This window comes from Phocoena sinus, chromosome 12 (genome assembly GCF_008692025.1).
Source record: "Phocoena sinus isolate mPhoSin1 chromosome 12, mPhoSin1.pri, whole genome shotgun sequence".
NCBI lineage: Eukaryota > Metazoa > Chordata > Mammalia > Artiodactyla > Phocoenidae > Phocoena > Phocoena sinus.
This window is the reverse complement of record NC_045774.1, coordinates 54,240,715-54,264,903: the sequence shown is the minus strand read 5'-3', so window position 1 is coordinate 54,264,903 and position 24,189 is coordinate 54,240,715. Positions and strand designations below refer to the sequence as shown.

The window sequence follows — 24,189 nt, the reverse complement described above, 5'->3', positions numbered from 1 at the left end:
TATAAAAAATTAAATTATTAAGGAGTTGATCATTTCTTTCATCTGATCATTTTAAAATAGGAATAGAAGTCATTTAAAATCATAGTGCTATTATGTTACAAGGACAAAAATGGTCACGCTGCACTCTTCAACTGCCCAAATCACTTCCTTCTAACAAGATGATGAAGAGACCCTTATCTTGGTTTACCTCTAATTAAACAGATGCATCTATAGGAAATCATGGCAAAAATTACTTGATTTCTTAGTTATGACAAAATCAATCTTTCTTCCAAATCTTTTATCTGTAAAAATGTCATGTAAATCTAAAAATTATTTGTCATCAAAGCAAGAATACGGTATTCAATTATAAATTCTACAAAGCTTTAGAGCTCTTAGCCAGTTGTTCAAAATCTTTTCATGCATTCTTGAGATTTACCTTAAAATGAGATTAGAAAGTAAATTTCAGAGGATTTCTTTATCATATCATCCTTTTTTTTTTTCGTATCATCCTCTTTAATTTGAAATGAGCTGATGTGCTTTTGAGAATATTTTTAAGGGAGTTTCTTTCCCCCTTTAAAGTTTTACATTTCATTCTATAAAATATATATATAACCAATATATATAAATCTTGAAACCTATGTGCACTGGTATATGTCTACATGGACACAAGTTTTGAAGACCTTTTAATGAATTTATGCAAAAACTGACTACTTTGAGACAATGAAAAGGCCATTTTCATTTGCTGAAATCTGACAAAGCATTTTAGACTCTGTTCAACTTATGGAAAGATACACAAAGGGTTAAAAACAAAATCAATAACATCTACCCTATAATAACATATCTCAGCTCTTAAATCATATCCAACTCAAGATAAAAGAATATTCTCATCCACTGAGATCTGAACATGTCCCAGAAATACATGAGTAATTATGGCACACAGGTAATAATAGCACAACTATCAACACAGATTTTTAGAGGTATAATTCAGCCTGGAGGCTAGGAGATGGCCTAATTTTTCAGGATTCCTTTTTGCCCTATTGAAGGATTAAAGGTGCATACAATGAACTGGAAAATAGTGCTAAACATTCTCTTTGTATACAACCCTCACAGATAACTATAATGGACCAACTATGACAGAAAGGAATCTCACTCACTAATACAATCAGTCACAAGTCAACATGACTTTTTGTACTCTTCCTCCTGTAACATACCTGCAAAATCTCACCCTGTGAAGCCCATCACCACAGTGAAGTCAGGCCCCCTATAAATCTTCTGAAAATACAATTCTTCAAAGGCATATGACTATGAGGAATTCTCCCTTACTTTACCACGCCTGCTTTAGGTGGTAAACCATATGGAGTGTATTATACTTATACTAACTACTCTTCAATAACTTCAGAAGGCAATTCTAAATTTTTAATGCACCCTGTAATGCACATGTTTTGAACCAAGGTTTTCTGCGTCATTCTTGTTTCTTTACTGGCTTAAGGCAGCTAAAATTAGCCTTTGTAGGTAATTCCTAATCTGAATTGCAGTTTTTTACTACACAAGTTCCCGGGCGACAAGTAGGTTTACAATCTTAGTAAATGACACGCCACTCGTTCGTTAACGGCAGGGAGTATTTATATTACAGCGGGTGCTTTTCTGTCCTGTAAGAGCTGCCAGCAGGACTCTTGCTCTAACAGGCAGCAGTTGTTTACTGGGGCCAGTCAAGATTAGAACATTACAGATGATTTTTTTTTCCCACCCAGAATACTTCTTAAATTTAGTAGTACTGACATAGAGAAAGTAAAAGGTAATGAAAAGGAATACTCCTTGAATACAAATGGGTTAGTTTTCAGATGATAAAAGACAAAAGAATAAAAACGAACATTGGTGTTCAGAAGAAATGCCAGGAAAGAAAAAAAAGAAAAAGCATATATCCTTCCTTTTATCCAACTCTTATTAAACATAAGACAATGTCAACCTTGAGCTCACTATCTTAAAAGAAGTGCAGTATTCTATGAATTGAGGTCATACATAAAGCATCTAAATACGTAGGATCTGACATCCTGAACCTAGGTTAGGAAAAAAGTGTTTGCACGGGGCTTCCCTGGTGGCGCAGTGGTTGAGAGTCCGCCTGCCGATGCAAGGGACACAGGTTCGTGTCCTGGTCCGGGAGGATCCCACATGCCGCGGAGTAGCTGGGCCCGTGAGCCATGGCCGCTGAGCCTGTGGGTCCGGAGCCTGTGCTCCGCAACGGGAGAGGCCACAACAGTGAGAGGCCTGCGTACCACAAAAAAAAAAGTGTTTGCAGAGACAGAAATCTAGATTCTACTAGGAATTCTCCCAACAAAAAGATAAGACTCAGTGTATACAAAAAAATAAATATAAACAAGCAAACTTCTGTATCTTTGTAGATGCTGGTGGTGTTTTTTGGTTTTCAACTGGTTTTTGTTGTTTAGTTAGTAAATAAATAATATTCTATTATCCATAATGTTAAATGTGGGAAAAAAATGAAAGTAACCAGGATAGGAAAATACAAAAAGCAGAAATTCAATCTAAAATCTTAAGCTAACAATCTTTAAATAAGGCAGCAGTCTTCTAATGAGAGAGAAAACTATTAGCAATTTTAAAAGCCAAATGTTTATACATAGGGATAACAGGAAAGTACTGCCTAAAACAAATGCATGATTTTAGAAATCAAAAGTAAGGAAGAAAACAGCTGTGACTCTAGCACTTAAATCATATTCCAAGAGAGTAGAAAAATATGATAATCCAAGTTGAATTATTTAAGCAATGTCAGAGCTCACTTTCTTCACTAATTCCAAAACTTGAGGCTTAAGGGTAAAAATATGAAAATGGTAAAAAATATGAAAAAGTTATTTGATAAAACTGAGGACAATAAACATTATAAACTGTTAAAATTATTATATGTGAACATACTACATTTAAAATTTTAAATATTCAGCTATTATAATCTATGAATCAGAAATAAAATTGAAATCCAAATTACAAATACATTAAACATATTTAAAAACACTATTTTCTGTTCCTTTTATCCACATAGAATATATTAATCAGAAGACCACATGACACAGAAAATGTTATAAGATTTTGCTTCATGTTTCCAATTATACACAGTGGAAAACTTTTCATGAATTCAAAGTTTAAACAGATGCAACTTAATTTAAAGTCCTCGAGGCTTTATTTACCGTCTTGTGACCGTTCTGGCAGGCCACATGCAGCGCTGTCTGCCCCATCGCGTCCTCAACATCGACGTCACTGACGTGCTGTACAAGGTCATGGAGTAGTTCTGTCCGCCCATTCACAGCCAGCCAGTGTATCTGTGCAGCCATTTAGGTTACTTAACATTTGTGCAAGAGTGTTTCACATAAAAGCAGCAGATAAATAATGCAATTATTTATCAACTGTGAGCATGACATGCACACTAAATATTAAAATTAAAATTTAAGCCAATATACTTTTTTCCTATATTTTTATATGGGGAAAAAATATGCATCAGGATGTAGGTTACACCACCATGTACTTCAAAATCAAGCATTTCATGGTTTCAAAGTAGTTAAAAATCCTAAACTTAGGATCACCAAATACTCTGCTTCTTAGATGACCATGGACTGCATGTATAGCTTATCTCTAGAGAAGAGGTACTGGATATTTTTCCTCCCCCAGAAACAAACATAAGTTAAAAAGTAATTAATATGACAGCAGGTGTCATATTCTTTACTTCCTATATTTTACACATAATGCATGTAACATATATAATAACATATATGGGGAGGATTAAAAAAATATAAAACACCTATAAGTCTACCCCACAAAGATAATCAATGTTAAAACTTTGGACTATGCTGTCCATGCATTTTTCATCTGACTTTTTTTCCATTCAAAAAATAGATCATGAAACTTTTGTTTTAAAATGGTAACTCTGAACCCATGCATCAGCTCCTACTTCTTCCCCGAACATCACTGAAATGACAGTAAAGAGTACTTTTTCTTAAAGGACAGACCTATTAAGAAAAAGAAAAGGAGAGAATACAAGAGCAACACATTTTGCAAGCTGGAAGCTTTTGTCTTCATTGTCAGAACAAAGAGCTGAATCCTAAACCAGTACTAGAGCACCAAGAAGGTAGATTCAGATCACAGAACTCCCCAAAGGCTCAAGAACAGGTAGCAACACTCTGCTGCACTTCTTGAAGTTACATATAACTTTTATATGCACTAGGAAACCAAAATACTTGTATGACTTGCTTTATCTCAGTATTCATTTTATTGACATGGTCAGGAACAGAACCTGCAGTATCTCTGAGGTATGCCTATAAATAAAAACCCAAAACAAAAGAAAGGCAAAGGAATCTCTGGGATGATGGTGAAGAGTTATTCCAAATAACGCTGTAAAGCAGGCCTAGAAATCAACCAATCTCACTTAGAGAACAGCAGTCCCCATAACAGACTCCTTCAAAACTATTCAAGAAGGTGAAAGGTACTGAACAAATGTTATGAGGATATTTACAAAGCTCAGGGAAGTCTAGTAATGAATTAACAACACGTATTTAGAAAACAAAAAAAAAATGTTAAGGTTCAATAAATGAAGAAACAGAAATAAAAGACATACAGATTGGAAAGGAAAAGATGAAACTATCTCTATTTGCAGATGACATGACTGTCTATGTAGAAAATCCCAAGGAATCTACCAAAAACTCCTAGAACTAATAAGTGAGTTCAGCAAGGTCACAGCCTACATGATCAACACATAAAAGGCAACTGCATTTCCATGTACTATCAATGAACATGCAGAAATAAAAATTAAAAACAATGTTGCGGGACTTCCCTGGTGGTGGAGTGGTTAAGAATCCACCTGCCAATGCAGGGGACACAGGTTTGAGCCTTGGTGCTGCAAGATCCCACATGCCACGGAGCAACTAAGCACGTGTGCCACAACTACTGAGCCTGCATGTCACAACTACTGAAGCCCGCATGCCTAGAGCCCGTGCTCCTCAACGAGAAGCCACTACAATGAGAAGCCCGTGCACCGCAACAAGAGAAAGCCTGTGCGCAGCAATGAAGACCCAACGCAGCCGAAAATAAATAAATAAATTTTTAAAAAATTAAAAAATATAAACGTCACTTACAATTGCTCCAAAGAAAATAAAATACCTAGCTATACACTTAAAACATGCACAAGATCTGTAAGCTGAATAATACAAAATTGTGATGAAAGAAATCAAAGACCTAAATAAATGGAGAGACATACTGTGTTTATAGATTGGAAGACTCAACGTAGTAAAGATGTCAATTCTCCCCAAATTGATCTACAGGCTTAATGCAATTCCAATAAGAAATCTCAGCAAGGTTTTTTTGTCATAGACAAGTTTATTCTAAAATGTATATGGATAGGCAAAGAACCAGAGTAGCTAACACAATCTTGACAAAGAAAAATAAAGTGGGAGTAATTACTCTACCTGACATTAAAACTTACTATATAGCTAGAGTAATCAAGACAGTGTGGTATTGGCAAAGGGACAGACAGATCACTGGAACAGAACTGAGGACCCAGAAATAACCCCATACAAATATGCCCAAAAGATTTTTGAGAGAGCGACAAAACCAATTTCATGCAGGAAGTATATAGCCTTTTCAACAAACAGTGCTAGGGTAACTAGACTCCATAGGTAAAAAAAATAAGCCTTGACTTAAGCATCACAGACAAATATTAGCTCAAATAGATCACAGGTTTAGATGTAAAATGTAAAAGTATAAAACTTTTTGGAAAAGATAGGAGAAAATCTTCAGGATGTATAGCTAGGCAAAGAGTTCCTAAACTTGATACCAAAAACACAATCCATAAATGGAAAAACTGATATACTGAACATCAAAATTTAAAACTTCCGTACTACAAAAGGCTCAGTTAAGAGTACTGTAAATCATCTATGCTTCAATTTAATAAATAAATAAATAAATAAATAAAAACATAAAAGTGATAGAAGAGTGATTTTGAAGGTGAAGGTGGGAAGTGCAAGGTGTCCTTGAGTAATCAGCTTGAGGAAGGAGCACACATATAAAGGCTGAAGACCTGGAAAGTGACCCCCTTAACTATCCATGCTACAGACCTTTGGAAGTCTTCATAAACCCCCAGTGGTATCTGAACACCAGTTAAGCTCACTGCTCCAATGTAGCATGCTCTCTTGCATCTCCAAGCCTTTGCCAACCTATTCCACAGAGCTAGAACCCCACTACCACTCCCAACCTCACAATCACCACTTACACTAGTCTAACTTCTGTTTGTCCCTTTGGCCTCAGCTCTTGTGATACTTCCCTGGGATGCCTCCTCCAATGCCATTGGTGAGGATGGGTCCCCTTATCTGACTTCTACAGCATCTCCAGCACCTATGTTAACATTCATTACAATGTGTCACCATTGCCTGTTGACTATCCTGACTTCCTTGGAAGTTTGGGGAAGACAAGGACTGCATCAGTCAAATTACTGCTCTAACCCCATACCAGTAAAGTGCCTAGCACATAATAGGTATCCAAGAAAATCCTGTTCAAAGAACAAATGAATGAAGAAACATGAGAAGCCCTTTGTGAAGGTGATCAGCCCACAAAGTATGCAGTCAACAGTTCTCTCCTTTTGTATGAAAAATCCTGGGGATCTTGACTCCCCACTGAAGGCTCTTCCATCTCAGGAGCCCTTGCCTTTACTGCCCCACATGCTTGGTGGCCACTATTCAATTCTGCAGCACCACATTTCCACCATCCTAGCTAGCTTCCTTCAGCTGATGGGGTCAATGTGCCTGGCTGTTGAATTAATTCCATCATGTGACCTGGGACTAGGCAGGAACACGCTTGGTGGCCAGAATTGTTTCTAAGAGAAGGAGGCACACCATACCAATCAGGGCCACAGGACAGAACACTGAGATTGGTCCCAGGCAGAAAAAGAGCTGAGACTTTTTATATAATAAGCCTTGTAGAATCATTTGACTCTTTAAATATATGCATGAATAATTTTTTAATAAAAATTTTATTTTTAAAAATTTTGTATTCCACTTCCCTTAAAGTTCAGGAGTGAAGGGGGAAAATTAGCAGATAAAAACTTATGCGATTAAACAGACTATGTTAGTACTGAGCATCTTGTCTTACCTATACTAGAGAGTGTCCTAAGGATAGAGCTATGTCAATTACATAGTTTTATAACCCTCTGTGGTACCTACCATATCACTATAGCATCCTGTAGATATTTGGAATACAGTTTTTCTTTACAGAACAAATGGTGTTATATTGTTACTATGTAACAAAAATGTAGATTATCACAGGAATTGTGAATTCCATATAATAATTGTGATTGAACTTAATCTTTAACAAGTCATTCTCAGAATAATTCACATCTTAGGAAAGCTGTTTTGTTATGCCCCAGCTCCCTCCCTGCCCACTGAAAAAAAAAATTTTTAATCAGAAAGGCCTTGAAAACTAGCACGGTATGTAAATACTCAATATTCTTCTTTATTCACAAATTAAAGGACTCAAAATTTACAAAAACTACCAAAGGAAGGTTAAAAAAAAAAAGTTCCGCTTTATTGAGGTATAATTGACAAAACTGTAAGACATTTAAAGTATACATCACAATGTTTTGATATACATTGTGAAATGATTTCCACTATCCATTTAATTAAAATCTCCATCACCTCACATACAGGAAGGTAAAATTTAACAAAATTTATTTCTGTCACAATGTCAAAACAATTTCTCAGTAATCACATAATTCTATTTTATCTCTACTTCTAAATCAAATATGCTCCATTAAATGACAATATGATTAAAATTTTTGGATTTCAGCAATCTCTTCAGAAATATCCCACACCACCCTCCCTATATCTATGTGGATCAAAAAAATATAATCATATTTTTGAAAAGAAAGTGACATGGCAAAAAGGGTAAAAATACTAGTTTAAGTAAGATATAACAAGTCTGAAAGGATATAGGCTAAAATATTAACAGTGATTATCTCTGAGTGCAGGGAGTACAGGTGAGTGATCATTCCCTCAGTTACCTTTTATTTCCTTTCCTTTTTTTTTTTCATTCCTTTCCTTTTTTAAAACTAAGATGAGTTATAAAAACATAGCCATCCAAATTTTCCTACCATGTATATATTAAAAGAATTTAAAAGGACATAATGATAAACAGCTGTCCTATAATGAACTCAAAACACACCTCAGTGGAGATGCTCCTACAAACTCCCTTGAAAGTCAGTGACAAAAGCTAGGGGATCAAGACTTCAAAATAAATGAAAGGTCATAAAGTTAAAAAATAAGGGGAAAGGAGAAAAATGGTGAACCATAACTTCTCTTAATAAATATAGCTGAGAACTGTGTCTCAATCATACTGTATCTTCCCAATTACCACAAAGAGGTAACTGCAAAAATACTTGTACTACACTTTGCATACTATCACCTTCAATATTATTTTCTAAAAAGTATTTTTTAAATCGCAGATAAAAATTCTTAGCACTTACTGCTGTAAGGCCTTCATTATTACAAATGTTGACATCAGCATTGTATTCTAATAATTTACTCATGCATTTCTTCTGCCTGAAAAGAAAGAGACAGTTACAGATAACTGGTACTAGAAATATAAGCAAATGACAATTATTTTACTGAAACAGTAACTATACTCAACATTAATTAATGGCAAATATCAACTTCCATCTGCAATATTTAAATAAGTACTGTAACATCTGAAACAAAACACAAAATTTTTTCTATGACTCAAAGATAATAGGATAAAGAAAAGGCACAATGAGGTTTTCATGCCATTGGGACAAATTCATCATTCAAAATGCTGAGAAATTTCTAGAGTTGACAGAATATTTGGAATAGTAATCTTCATTAGAAATGTCACACAATATAAGTCTAATGGAAGGGGAATGGACAGAGTAAAATGATGTCTCGATGTTGTATCCTACATTCTTAATTGCAAAATATTTAAAATACTAAGATGAGTTATAAAAACCACAGAATTAATAAAATGCCTATCTATTCATCCACCTACCTACTTCACTTTTTTTCAATTTATTTTACTGTGGTAAAATACACATAACATAAATTTATCATCTGAACCATTTTTAAGTGTACAGTTCAGTGATATTAAGTTTATTCACATTGTTGTGCAACCATCACCACCATCCATCTCAAGAACTCTTTTCAGCTTGCAAAGCTGAAATTCTATATCCATTAAACAATAACTCCCCATTCCCTCTCCTGCTAGCCCCTGGCAACCAGTATTCTACTTTCTATATCTATGATTTGGACTTATCTAAGTACCTCATAAAAGTGGAATCATACAGTTTGTCTTTCTGTGACTGGCTTATTTCACTTAGTATAATGTCCTCAAGGCTCATCCATGTTGTAGCATATGTCAGAATTTCTTTCTGTTTTAAGGCTGAATAATATTCCATTGTATGTATATACCATATTTTGCTTATCCATTCATCTGTCAATGGACACATAGGTTCCTTTTGTTTTAGCTATTATAAATCATACTGCTATGAGCTCAAGTATACAAATATTTCTGCAAGACCCTGTGACAAATTTTGGGGTGTTATATACCCAGAAGTGGGACTGTTGGATCACATGGTAATTTTTGGCCACGCCATGCAGCTTGTGTGATTCTAGCTCCCTGACCAAGGGATTGAACCGGGGCCTTCAGCAGTGAAAGCGAGGAATCCCAACCACTGTACAGCCAAGGAATTTCCCATATGATAATCCTATTTTTTTATTTTTTGAGGAAGCACCAAACTAGTTTTCAGAGCATCTGTACCATTTTTCTTTCCCACCAACAGAGCACAAGGGTCCCAATTTCTCCACATCCTCAACAACACTTGTCATTCTGTCAACACTGTTTTTCTGACAGCCATACTAATGAGTGTGAGTTGGTATCTCACTGTAGTTTTAATTTGCATTTCCCTGATTAGGGGTATTGAGCATCTTTTCATGTTCTTATTGGCCACCTATGTATCTTTTTTTTTTTTTTTTTTTGCAGTATGCAGGCCTCTCACTGTTGTGGCCTCTCCCGTTGTGGAGCACAGGCTCCGGACGCGCAGGCTCAGCGGCCATGGCTCACGGGCCCAGCCGCTCCGCGGCATGTGGGATCTTCCCGGACCGGGGCACAAACCCGTGTCCCCTGCATTGGCAGGCGGACTCTCAACCACTGCGCCACCAGGGAAGCCCCCTATGTATCTTATTTGGAGACATGTCTACAAAAGTCCTTTGCCACCTTTTGAACTGCCTACCACTTCATTTTGCTCACAATGTTTCCTCCTAGCCTGAGCCATTCCTAGTCACTCTTCAGTATTTATCTCAATTTCTCCTTCATTAAATAATTAAATGAAAATTCATGCTTTGGAAACAAAGTGATACACACACCATATATATATAAATAAATAAATAAAATATGCTTTTTATGTATATGCTTAACTATGCTCAGTATTGAATTAAGGAAATATGATTTAATCCATGGCATAAAAAAGTTTATGATCTAGTTGAGTAAATTATATATATATACATAAAAAATATAAAATAGGGTATGTGTAATAGCATATTATGTATAATGTTACACAATATAGTATATATAGTATTAATATGAGTATTGAGATACTGTGATTTATGGGAAAAACATATATTTGGTCTTAATCCACACTTTTTGGGTCACAGCTCCCAAACCCTTGGAATTTCCTAAGCAGTTAAGGGCAATGGCCCTCATTTCCTGAAAACGGTTCAGGGAAGGTGAATTTTGGGTCCCACCCAAGGGTGGGGGTTGGTTGCCAGGAGAACCAACCACATGACTACAGGGTACTTTCAGTCCCACCCCGATTTCCAGGGAGGGGAGAGCACCTGGAGGTTGAATCAACTGCTAATGGCCAATGATTTAAGTCAATCATGACTATGTAATGAAGCCTGCATAAAGACCCAAAAGGAGAGCTTTCTGTCCCTTTCAGGGAGAGCTTCCCAGATGGGAATCAAAATGTTTCTCCGTGTGACCATGCCGGGACCTTCTTTGTTCAGGACCTCACCCTGTGTATCTGTCTCTTCATTTGGCTATTGATTCGTATCCTTTAATACCCTTTTATAATAAATCAGTAATCTAGTGAGTAAACAAACATATTTTCCTGAGTTCTGTGAGCCATTCTAGCAAATTAATTGAACCCAAGAAAGGGATTGTGGGAACCTCTGATTTATAGCCAGTCAATCAAAAGTACTGATAACAACCTGGACTTTCGACTGGAATCCTGAGTTGGAGGGGGTTGTTGGAACCTCCAATTTGTAGCCAGTCAGTCAGAAGCACCACTTGTGACTGAGCTTGCAAATGGTATATGAAGTAGAGAGTGGTCTTATAGGACTGAGCCCTTTACCTACAGAATTTGCTTCTACCTGAAGGTACATAGAGTCAGAACTGAGCTGACTTCTAGGACACTCTGCTGGCATCCGAGAATTGCTTGTTGGTATGGGGAAGCGTACACGTACACACACACACACACACACACACACACACAAACACACAGTGTAACTGGGTCCAGGAACCCTTTGCAAGTATGCTATATATATATATATGACATACAGAGAATATACATAATACATGTAATATATATAACTATTTATTCAGATAATAAATATCTTCGTGCCATTATATCATATTTCTTTAATCAACTCAGTACTAAGCATAACTAACTGATTACTAATTATTAAATCTTATAATCAATAGCTAAAGTTTTTATTAACTGAATAAACCTTTTAAAAGAGAACAAATTACTTTCCTTGCTTTGATTTTTTATATCTAAAATGAGGTTAAATGTCATTTAAAATCAGCTTTATAATCAAAGAAATGGAAGAAAACAAAGCTCTGAGTAAACTTTTAAGTTCAAAAGTTTACAAAGTGGGCTTCCCTGGTGGCGCAGTGGTTGAGAGTCCGCCTGCTGATGCGGGGGACGCGGGTTCACGCCCCGGTCCAGGAGGATCCCGCGTGCCGCGGAGCGGCTGGGCCCGTGGGCCATGGCCGCTGGGCCTGCGCGTCCGGAGCCTGTGCTCCGCAGCGGGAGAGGCTGTGGCAGTGAGAGGCCCGCGTACCGCAAAAAAAAAAAAAGTTTACAAAGTTCCTTCATCTAACACATTGTTATGAAAACCTTAGAAAATAAATCTTCAATAACGTGAGGCAACAGACCAGAAAGTCTTATTAAAATTAATATTGCATTGTTTAAATTATGTGTGTGTGTGTGTGTGTCTGTGTGTGTGTGTCTGCACCCATATTGCTGGATTTCTAAAATCTATTCAGAAGCCTGTCGTGGACCACTGGCATATTGTCAAAATAAACACTTAGGTGGGACTGTACCAGGGAAAAAAGCTCTAAAGAAGTGTTTAGGGTAGAGATTGTTGAAGAAAAGCAGCAATCCATAATCGCCATCCCAAAAATGAACTGCAAAACTACAGGGCAATATAAGAGAACTATATTCTTTTTCTTACTTAATAATCATTATTGCTATTTTCCAGAACCCTGAGTAAATCAAAAAGACCAACTAAGTGCACACCAATTTTGCTTAGAATGGAACTAAAATGTTAACTAACTTATGAGTTCTGCCCTTTATGAGCTCACAATCTAGCCCAAAAAATAAAGAAAAAATGTTTCTGGGACTTCTCCGGCAGTCCAGCGGTTAAGACTCCACAATTCCACTGCAGGAGGCGCGGGTTCAATCCTTGGTTGAAGAATTAAGATCCCACATCCTGGGGTGGTGTGGCAAAAAAATTTTTAAAAAAAGAAAAAAGAGGGCTTCCCTGGTGGCGCAGTGGTTGACAGTCCGCCTGCCGATGCAGGGGATGCGTGTTCGTGCCCCGGTCCAGGAGGATCCCACATGCTGCGGAGTGGCTGGGCCCGTGAGCCATGGCCACTGGGCCTGTGCGTCCGGAGCCTGTGCTCTGTGGCGGGAGAGGCCACAGCAGTGAGAGGCCCGCGTACCGCAAAAAAAAAAAAAAGAAAAAAGAAAAAATGTTTCAAATCTGACCAATATGCAACATAAGGATAGACAATAATTTTTAAGTCTTCCCTTTTTATATTCTCATACAATCATGAGCAATGCTGGATCCTACTGTACAGGAAACAACTATTTTCCTGGCCAGATACTGCAACAATTATAAGAAGTTTATGGTAACCCAAATGACACAGGGACCAGTCATCCACATGCTCAGAGGCAGCTTACTGGGTTTTCCACTGGAAAGGAGGGCAATTTAGTATTAATGCACTGATGGCTGAAGACAGAAACACTAAAGCAGGCCAAGAGAAATACTCTACCCCTCTGACAACGATAGATAAGGGGACAAAACAAAAACCCCCATAAACCAGACAGACCAGCAAAAGGGGTAGAATTCACCTATGACTTCTGCTTCAGTCTAGACAAATTTGAACGTATAGAGAAATTAGAGCCAAAGACTATTTCTGAAACCATCAAAAGCTACAGGAAGCAACAAGTAATCAAGTCACTTAATAAACATTTACTGAGCACCTCTAAGTTGTACAAGGCATTCATTCAATATATAAAAACCAAAATAATTAAGTATGGAATATCAAAAGTAATCTTTATAGAAATAGAAAGGCATCCAAGTTAGATGTTATGTTAGGGTTATGGACTCTTCTTACTCCTTTTCTCTTCACTGATTTACCATATGAATTATGTAATAATATCTGTTATATTTCTTCATCTTTAAAATGTTATGGTCTCCAAATTCAATGTCTCACCAAAAAAAAAAAAAAAAAAAAGAAGATAAATATGTGAGGTGATGGATATGTTAATTAACTAGGTGACAAAAATCCTTTCACAACGTATAGATCAAATTCATCATGATGCACACTTTAAATATATTATAATTTTATTTACCAATTATACCTCAACAAAGCTGGAAAAAAAAAAAAGCAATGGTCTCCTAAATGACTAAGTCTCCTACTACAACAGCAGTAAACATTTTATCCCTGCTGTGCACCAATCTGTCCCTTCATTTACAGTTGTTGAGACACTGTACTAAGATATTTTTCTATATGTAACTTTTTCAGAGAGCTTTGTCACTATCCTACCAACATTTGGGATAATGTATCTAGACCTGAGATCAATTCAACAAGGGAATGAATGATTTAGTCTATGACCTTGGGCGTGACACCCTACAACATACCTAATGTGGCCAATTATTAGAAAAAACAATTGTTTAATCAACACGTTACCTCTTGCAACAGTGGACAACTAAACTGGTTCACGTGCTAAGTCAGGAAATGGGACAGACAAGACAGGGTCAAAGGGCTATGCTTCTCCTCTGTCCAAATGAGACATCACTATGGTTCTAGTCTTTCTGGTTCCACTTTAATCCTTGTCTACAAAAATTTGGCCTCAGACTGAGGCAGTGGACAATTTTAGCCCCATATCCATCTCACTTAGGCAGCCACCTCAACTACCTAGAATTCCTGTTCAAAACAGTCAACAAAAATACTTCCAAGAGTAATCAAAAGAAGAGACACATAGGAATAATCTTTCATAGAAAAGTTTTCCAGCATTCAAAAAATGTTTATAAATGTAAAGTTCCTCAAGCCCTGAATCAAAAACTACTTATTTTCATTTTAAACATAATTCCAACTATTTTAGTCTGGTTTCTCAGTCCAACAGAAAAATATTGTGGAGGCAGACACAGAGACATGACTATCCGAAATTCTTGACAAAAAAACTAGGTATAGGGACTTCCCTGGTGGCGCGGTGGTTAAGAATCCGCCTGCCAATGCAGAGAACACGGGTTTCAGCCCTGGTCCGGGAAGATCCCACATGCCGCAGAGCAGCTAAGCCCGTGCACCACAACTACTGAGCCTGCGCTCTAGAGCCCGCGAGCCACAACTACTGAAGCCCACACGCCTAGAGCCTGTGATCTGCAACAAGAGAAGCCACCGCAATGAGAAGCCCACGCACCGCAACGAAGAGTAGCCCCACTCGCCGCAACTAGAGAAAGCCCGCGTGCAGCAACGAAGACCCAACACAGTCAAAAATAAATTTATTAAAAAAAAAAACTAAGTATAATGTATTAACTCTGTCTTTAATTGCATTAATAAAATTAACTAAACAATGTGGAAAATAAGCCATGGAGTTCAGCAAGGCAAAAGACTACCAGGAAAAAGGACACTAAAACAAAGAGGTAATTAATTATGCTTTTCAGAAAATGTCATTATAATACTAGTAAAAATAAACTTTGACAAATATATCTTCAAGAAGAAAAATATCAGTAAACTTAATAAATTATTAAAATTATAGTTATTTAAAAGTGTAACAAAATAATCCAAGACCCTCTTCCCAAGGCAAATATTGGGCAAAAGAAAAAAAAAAATTCCCAAATGAAGGTAGAGTACCTTGACTACTCTTAGTCATAACAGTACAACTTAAGCTACTTAAGAAAAAATATTTACCCATTTCTAGCTGCCAAATGAAGGGGTGTACAGCCTGAAATATCTTGATAGTTAGGATTTGCTCCTTTCTTTAAAAGCAGAACCAAGCATTCCACCGATCCACAACTAAAACAATATTAAAAACAGTTCAGACACATTTAACAAACAGCCATAGTTGACACAGCTTAATTAAAAAACAAAAAGCCCTATTAAACACATTATTTGGGGGGTCCATATTGACCTACAATTTAACTCCTGTCACAAATAGTAAATATCCTCTACTTTCAAGATGGTACATTCTACTGCAAAAGCTATGAAGTATTTGAGAAGTTCACATAAAGCGAAATAAAGTATTAGCATATAAAAGAAACCATACAGTACTCTCAACTTTTGGCTTTCCAGAATCCAAATTTATATTGAAAAATCAATTTTATTTAGGTAGAGTAATCTCAACCTAAATCCTAAAGGGTGATGAGATATCAACAAATTGATTAGCTACACACTGGAAAATTATGAATAAAAATCATTCCCACAGCTAAGTAAAAAATATAAAGCCAACAACTTCACATGCAATTAGCATATAAAATCTTATATTGGTGGGATAAAAGTAAAATTTTGGTGAATGTACCCTGTTAAGTATATCCAGGAAAGATAATCCCCGTGCCTAATCTCCTCTAATCTGATCTAGATCAAGCTAAAACATCAGATATAAGACTTGAGTCCAATCCCAAGATTAACAATCTATCTAGTGAAAGAATGTAAGCATAGCACACTATGCCCTCGACAAAACAAAGAACCACTCAGCTGTCTGTTCTCATCTCTCTCCGTAACTACTATGGAACACACTGATTCAAAGCTTACTGATCATTACTCTAGACCAAAATTTAATCCAAAATGTCTTAGTCTTACTTTGCTGCAATGTGAAGCAAGCTTCTTTTCACACGTCCAAATGCATAATTGACATCAAACTTTGAATTTGATAGTAGTTCAGAAACAGACCTATCCCAAAAGAAAATTGAGTCAAGGTTTAAAAAAAAAGTTTTTAAAAACATAGTAACTCAAGTTAATAGCTATTTAGTGTTACTCTTACCAATTATTCAAAAGGTTTTGTCCCACATCAGCCAAAAAACAAGGCACTACTCTCTAAGTGTAGCACAGCAGCCAGTGCAGCATCATCCACAAACCAACTGCCCTCACCTATAAACTGGTGCTGAAGGGTTCCTCGTCTGCCGCTCTGACTATGTCACCTGCTCTGAGGACACCTAAATTGGCTTCAGCTCCCACTAGATTCTTGAGAAGCAAAGAGAGTAGAACTGGCTGCTCCCCCTGCAGAAAGTTGAGCCTATCTATATTCATTTTGGTCAAATAAGAAAAATCAGACAAAAACATGCTTTAATTATATCAGACAGGAGTTCAAAGCAAAAAAATCATTTATATTTTAAACGTGTTTCAAAATACAGTGTCTCTTTACTTTCTCCTCATAATACCAAACTACCCAATGGCTAACCACAGCAGAGCTGTCTGTTACAAGTATAAACTCTCATCACACAGCCAGACAACCACACCTCATGTGCACCCTGTAAAAGAAGTGTCAACACTACCTCAATAGAAAGAACATGAAAGTAGTAGAATATTAGGGAATAACTTGTCCATCAGCCCTAACTTTTTGCTATAAAGATCAGTAGTGACCTCTAACAGAAACCATCATAATGTTTTTTTCACTGTCAGTGACCAAGCAAATACTTGTTTTAAGTTCTGACTATGCATTTAGAAAATCTCTTATCATAGAATTTTACAGTTGATACGGATCTTAGAAAATCTTGTTTCTTATTTCACAGACAGAAAATTAAAATAGAGGTTAAATAACTTGCCACAGGACAAAACCTATGTCCAAACTCTATGGTGTGTTTGTGTGTGTGTGTACGCAACATTTAGGTAAATTTATATTCTTAAAAAATATAAATTTGTGGAAAAAATATATACATTTGTAAATAGGCACTCACCTGTGTTGATCAGCCATAACCATTGGCATTAATGTATAAACAGCAGTTTCATTATCTAAGTGTTAAAAAAAAAAGAAAAGGAATTAATTTATCTCCTACTTTTTCCAAAGGGTGATACTTATGACTACTTCAGAGTTTTCTTAACTCTAAATAAAAAGCTAGGAGAAGAGGTGGAAGAAGATTATGGATAGTGAAAAACACCAGAGGTATTGCAAGATTTGCAATAATGCACAATGTTTCATCATACTTACAAGTACTTGGAGGAATGTTAAGTATATATGAATATCAAAGCATGCTAAAATTATTTTAAAATATTACATATACTTAGTATTTGCTCCTTGTCAATAACACAAGAAATTTTTAGAAGTTTTTATGAAACAGCATTAAAGTCTTATTTTTACTTACCTCACATTTTCATTTATTATCTTTTATAGAATTCACAGAAATATGATCCAAAAGAAGTTAAAAGTCAATAACATCTATGATCTCATGCAATACTTATATAAATTTCAGATAGCGTTTGAATTTTTTTTTTTTTTATGTGGACCATTTTTAAAGTCTTTATTGAATTTGTTACAATATTGCTTCTGTTTTATGTTTTGGTTTTTCTGGCTACGAGGCATGTGGGATCCTAGATCCCTGACCAGGGATCAAACCCGCACTCGCTGCTTTGGAAGGCGAGGTCTTAACCACCGGACCGCCAGGAAAGTCCCTGAATTTACTTTTATGTATTACTAATGGTCATTCCTCAACTCAATGCGTATTAGAGCTTTACGTTTTTTAATAAGTTACTTACAGAGAAGTAACACTGACAAGTCCCATTTAGCCCTTAAAAAGTTAATAGCAGTACTAAAATTTATGAGTAAAAGTTTGAGAAAAAGGATATTTGCATAGTATCAAAGTATTTCCCCCACAGTGAATTTACAGTGGAGAACCCAGCAGATTATCACCTTAATCATCTGATAAAGGGTAACATCACCGGAAATAATACATATTAGTATATTGTAGCCCTTGAGTTTCCACTGAGAAGGGCACATCACTTTTGTAGTATTCTTGCCAAAAATCTGTAACTTTAATCTACTCATGGGAAAACATCAGACAAACCCAAATTAAGGAGAATTCCACAAAATACCTGATCAGTCCTCTTAATCAAGACCATTAAAGTCAAGGAAAAATTGAAGAAATATCACAGTTCAGGGGAGGTTAAGGAAACATGACAACTAAATGCAGTGTGGTATCCTCAACTGGATCCTTAAATAGAAAAAAGACATTAGTGGGAAAACTCATGAAATTCTAATAAAAGTCTGGAATGTGGCTAACAGTATTACACCAATATTAACTCCTTAGTTTTGATCACTGTTCTTTGGTTGTATAAGATGTGAACACGAGGGGAAGCTGAGTGAAGGGTATACAGGAACTGTGCACTATTTATGCAACTTTTCTGTAAGTCTAAAATTACTTAAAAATAGAAAGTTAAAAAGAAAAAGAAAGAAGAGGGGGAACTGTTATCATTAAAAGATTCTTAAGAGATGAGTCAACCAAATGTAATGTGTGGACCTGACTGGATACTGATTCAAACAAACCAACTGTAAGTGAATATTTCTGAGAGGAGAAAACTGAACATGGACTGGGTATTTGATGAGAATTAAAATTACTGTTACTTGTGTTGGCTCTAATAATGGTATTGTGATTATGTTTGAAAAAACATTATATATGTAGAAATATATCCTGAAGTATTTAAAGGAAGAGAAAAAAAGTTACCATTTCTTCACATTTTTGTTCATTATTTTACTATTTTTGAATGTATACATGAAGAGCAATTTAGTCCTTGTCAACATTCATAAGTACAGTATGCAGATGCAACAACTCTTTCACTTTAATAATTTAATAACCAAAGAATCCTACTAATAACAGCCAACATGTTTTAAACCATTACCTTAAAGGCACTGTTCTAAACACTTCACATGCATATGCATCATCTCTTTTATCTTCACAGCCACCTTATGAAGTAGGTACTAGTATTATCCCTATTTTACAAACGAGAAAGCTGAAGCACTAAGTAATAAGCCGTGTGATGGTGGCATTAAATGGCTAAACTGGAATTCAAAGCTGGCTGATTCCAAAGCCCCTACAAGAAAAATCTTCCACTGCCCCCAGTATACACTATATAAATAGCCAAAAGGTCTACAATACTATTCTTTTTTTTTTTTTTTTTTTTTTTTTTTGCGGTATGCGGGCCTTTCACAGCTGTGGCCTCTCCCGCTGCGGAGCACAGGCTCCGGACGCGCAGGCTCAGCGGCCATGGCTCACGGGCCCAGCCGCTCCGTGGCATGCGGGATCCTCCCGGACCGGGGCAAGAACCCGTGTCCCCCGCATCGGCAGGCGGACTCTCAACCACTGCGCCACCAGGGAAGCCCTACAATACTATTCTTAACATGTACAATACAGTCTAACTTGTTTTATTCTCGTCCATCTCAATTTTTTCAAAATGCTGACTGCAACCACTAAATTATTCTCATTATCTAACAGTGAGTCACCAAAAGGAGTTGAAAAGCACTTCACTAAGCCTTCCTCATTATGGCAACATTCTTTCTCTCTCATATAATACACGCCCCAATAAAAATCTGAACTTCTAAACCATGACAATTTCAATTAAGTCACTCCATAATAAACAAAGTCATAAACAGGAAATACCCTTATTTGTGAATTTAAACTTATAAATCAAGATAGTACATACTTTTAAGTGAGCACCATAAGGTTCGCATGGGTTTTACTTATAGGGTGTTCATTTAGATAAAATTTAGAGGTAGATCTTGTTTTTTAAGTAGTATCTAACCTTATTAAAAAATAGCTCACATACGCTAAAAGGTACGAAGACACAAATATAACCACAACTCTGATGCTAGAAGGAGACTATCCAGGAAATACTATACTAAGAAAGTACTGAATAAAATGTGCTGTCAGGTGCTTCCTTCTCCACACTCATGAAGAAATCTTGAGAAGTAGGTATGTAACAAAAGTTTTCAGAGTGATAAGAAAAGTTTAATCAATCTCTCACTTTATCAGATATGTTGGCCATTTTTATTAATAACATTTCAGAACTCAGCAACTAAAAGGAAAACCTCAAAGAACAGGAAGCTCAGATTCACTATGCTATATTCAATGTCTCATCAAACCATAAAATGGGAGAGATTTTTTTTAAAAATTGATAACTGTCCTAATCATTATTCAAATATATGCTCAAATGGGCTCAAGTTCTATTATTTTATTAAACAAATTACATTCACTGTAAATGCAGTACTTTAAGATTACTTTTTCCACATAAATGAATAATATAAGCCAACTTTTTACAGTCCGCAGAGAATCTATATCCCTAAAATAATTGTTTTCCTTTCACTTCCTCTCTCACAAGAATATTCCTGTTAGCCCTGCCTAAGATGACTCAACAACCTGCACTCCATTACTTAGAGGGAATACTCAGGTTTTCATCATCCCAAGGAAACATAAATATGTTTTCCCAGAATTCAATTCAATAAATAAAATATCTGCAGGTTAATCCTATGCAACAAAGTTAATTTTAGAGTGAGGGCTGATTAAAAACTTTCCAACCTTAATAATTAGCTCCAATCAAGTGCTTATTAATCACTTAAGTCTAACAAGGCAAGATAAACATCTGATTATTTCCTAAAGTTAGACAGATCTCAGAACTTCTGTTCAGCCCTTAAAATGAAAGCACAACAATCTAAATTTTTATAATTAGAATGTAACACACACACACACACACACACTTGAAAGGGCCAATCTCAGAGAATTCAAAAATATTCATCAGAACTTAGGGACAAAGATAAATTAAAAGGACAGGATGAGCAAACTCACTATAATCAAAGAAAAACAAATGTAAGCAACATGGGAAAAAGTTTTATTTTTAATTACTCTAGCTTCCAGGAACTCTTAGACTGTGGGTGGAACTTTCTTTTCCAAAGAGTTAGTTGAGAGGTTGATACTCAGTCTTAAAAATGCTGATATAATTAGATCTATACTCTTCTATGTAATAATCCTAAGGAAATATTTATAAAGGCAGACTGAGATTTAAAAATGTACAAAGCTGTTCCTCATAAAATCTATTATAAAAACAATAATTAGATTCAATATTTGTTACATATTAACCTACAAAATAAACCTACATTAAATCCTACAAAATAATTAAGCGTATTTAAAGATATAATAAAGGTATGTTTTCTAAAAGCAAAATAAAAGACTATATGCAGTATGATCTTAGTTTCAGTAGAAAAAGAGAAAAAATAATAATAGAAGGAAATAAAGAAAATACTAACATTGTTTATCACTGGGTGTGAAATGCCAGATTATTTTATTTTTCTTTCTTTTCAAAATGTTCCACAATGAAAACACATTACTTTTTTTTTTTTTTTTTTTTTTCCCGGTACGCGGGCCTCTCACTGCTGTGGCCTCTCCCGCTGCGGAGCACAGGCTCCGGACGCGCAGGCTCAGCGGCCATGGCTCACGGACCCAGCCGCTCCGCGGCATGTGGGATCTTCCCAGACCGGGGCACGAACCCGTGTCCCCTGCATCGACAGGCGGACTCCCAACCACTGCGCCACCAGGGAAGCCCAACACATTACTTTTAAAACAAGAAACATTATCAAAGTCTTCTAAGTCACATTTACGTTAAAAAAAAAACGGGATTTAAACTGAGCAATACAAATACCGTGTAAATGAAACTACACACGCAGCAAAGGATACCAATAATCTGACTGCGGAAAATGAGTGAGATCAGCACTTAAGAAATGGACTCAAAGGTGGAAGGTGGAAAGAAAACAGAGAAAGAAAACGTTGAAGCCAAAAGTCTTGTTCCTAAAATCAGGATCATTTTCAGTCTCTTACTTTACACTAGCAAGGTACCAAGGACAAAATTATCTTTTGAGAAACAGTCGCCACAAATCATCCTGTTCTGAATTCTGTACTGAATAAGTAGAGACTAGGGAAAATTTTTTTCAGAAAAATTATCCTCAGGTCTCCAGTCCCACATTTCTTTTATGGCTCTCACCCAAGTTCTCCTTCACTAACCTTACAGATCACCTCCCCAGCAGCAATTCAAAGAAATTTTTTTTAAAAATGATATGATAAACTAATGCAATGCATTAAAAAATAAAAAATCACCAGACTTAACTCCTACCCTTTCTCTCAGTTGGGCATACAGAATCAAGCCTCTTAGAGACAGCACTGCCCTCTCCCACTACCACTAAACCATCTGAATTCATGAGGCTGCAAACAAAACGGCTTTCTTTCTCATCTCTTTTATTACTAGTGTTTTACCTATTCTGAAGAAATCCTGGCACACTGAACTAAAATTCCTAAACGACAGGGCTCATGCCTTACTCCTCTCTGTAGAAGCGCCCCAGCCCCCTCCGTCTGATGAATAAATGAAGGCAGACATGCATATTAAAGTAAAGTGTATATATGTAAACACACAGTACTTCAAGTACATGTTTGATATTTGACACCCTTTTATTTATTGTCAAAATACAACAGTGCTCTACATTTAGAAAAAGAAAAGACTGCTTAATTCCCCTCAGCAGCTTAAAGTAAACAATACTACTTGGGGAGCATCTCTCTAGCCCCAGCAGGCAGAGACTGTAAAATGGCCCACAACTGTGATGTTTTCTGAATCCGGATCTCCGCCCTCCGGAGATCTGCTCCTTCGCCAAAACCCCTAATCGATAGTCTGGAGAGACTTGGGTCGATCCTGCTTCTTCTAGCAGCAGAACCTTCACAGCCCGGACCCCTCCCCCAAACTCCCACCTGCCCCGGGCGGGAGTGGCGGGCGAGGGGTAGCAGGAGGTCCCAGCCCGGCCCCTGCCAAGGAAAGTAAATGTGGGCGTTTCTTCAGCTTTTGGTTAGTTTTCCCACCCGGGCCTCCCCGCGCCCCGAGCCCCGCCCCCGGCGCCCCTAGCCCGCGGCCAGCTCACCGTCCGGCAGCTCTACGGTGCGCGCGCGGCGCAGCGAGCGCGTCAGGCGATTGAGCTGCTCCATCGCTCTCTCCATCCTCGGCGCGCCCTAGGCGCTACCCCTGCCGCGCTCGCGGCCTCCGCGCCCAGCGCCCTACATCCCGCCCCGCGCCCGTCCCGCGGGCGGAGGCGGCGGTTCGCCCGGGCCAGAGCCCGGGGCTACGGAGGCCGTTTAGGACTGCGTCCTCCGTCCGGGGGCCGGGAGCTGTCGGACAGACCACCAAGTGGACACCCGCCGCCGGAGACGCCACTCTGGCCCTTCCTGCCGCCGCCACCACCTCTTCCCTCCCGGACTCGCACAGCCTTCTGGGAGCGGTAGTTCCGAGTCGCGCGCCCGGGGCGGAGCCACGCTGGGTGCGCCCGTGGCTCCGCGCCCCTGCCACGCAGACCCCTGGGTAGGGCGGTGTGTGCGGGAAGCTGTGCGCAGGCTTGCGGAGGGACTTATTGGGTGTCCCCACGAGCCCCTTCTCCTGCACCGCAAAGCTGTACGAGAGCAGCTCCCTTCAATTCTGTCACTCCCCCCTATATAGCCGATTGGGGATTTGCACGGTTCTTAAATCCATCGTCAATCATCCCAGTTTTGGTACATTTGTTTTCCAGATACATGAACTGTTGAAATATTACATTTTCATATGTTAAAGAATGATAAAGTCAAACAAATTCAAACGCAGAATACACTCTTTCCTTCATTGCAAGTAACGTAACCGTAGCTTAATTATTTGTCTCCC

General features: G+C 37.5%; 1 protein-coding gene across 7 annotated transcripts in view; it reads right to left on the bottom strand.

The window, feature by feature from the left end:
* Window positions 1–23,761, bottom strand: part of HACE1 (HECT domain and ankyrin repeat containing E3 ubiquitin protein ligase 1) — a 95,877-nt gene extending 72,116 nt beyond the window's left edge. The window contains exons 1-6 of one of the 7 annotated variants that reach the window (XM_032651117.1): window positions 23,423–23,761; window positions 17,436–17,490; window positions 16,342–16,431; window positions 15,454–15,558; window positions 8,489–8,564; window positions 3,174–3,305 (exon numbers count right to left, since the gene is read on the bottom strand). In XM_032651117.1, the coding sequence (XP_032507008.1) occupies window positions 3,174–3,305; window positions 8,489–8,564; window positions 15,454–15,558; window positions 16,342–16,431; window positions 17,436–17,490; window positions 23,423–23,498 (534 nt within the window). In that variant the 5' untranslated portion in view covers window positions 23,499–23,761. Of the gene's footprint in view, window positions 1–3,173; window positions 3,306–8,488; window positions 8,565–15,453; window positions 15,559–16,341; window positions 16,432–17,435; window positions 17,491–23,422 lie in introns of those variants that run through there. The other 6 variants (XM_032651123.1, XM_032651119.1, XM_032651118.1 and 3 more) reach the window with 6 other exon arrangements.
* Between the last annotated feature and the right edge of the window lie 428 nt (window positions 23,762–24,189).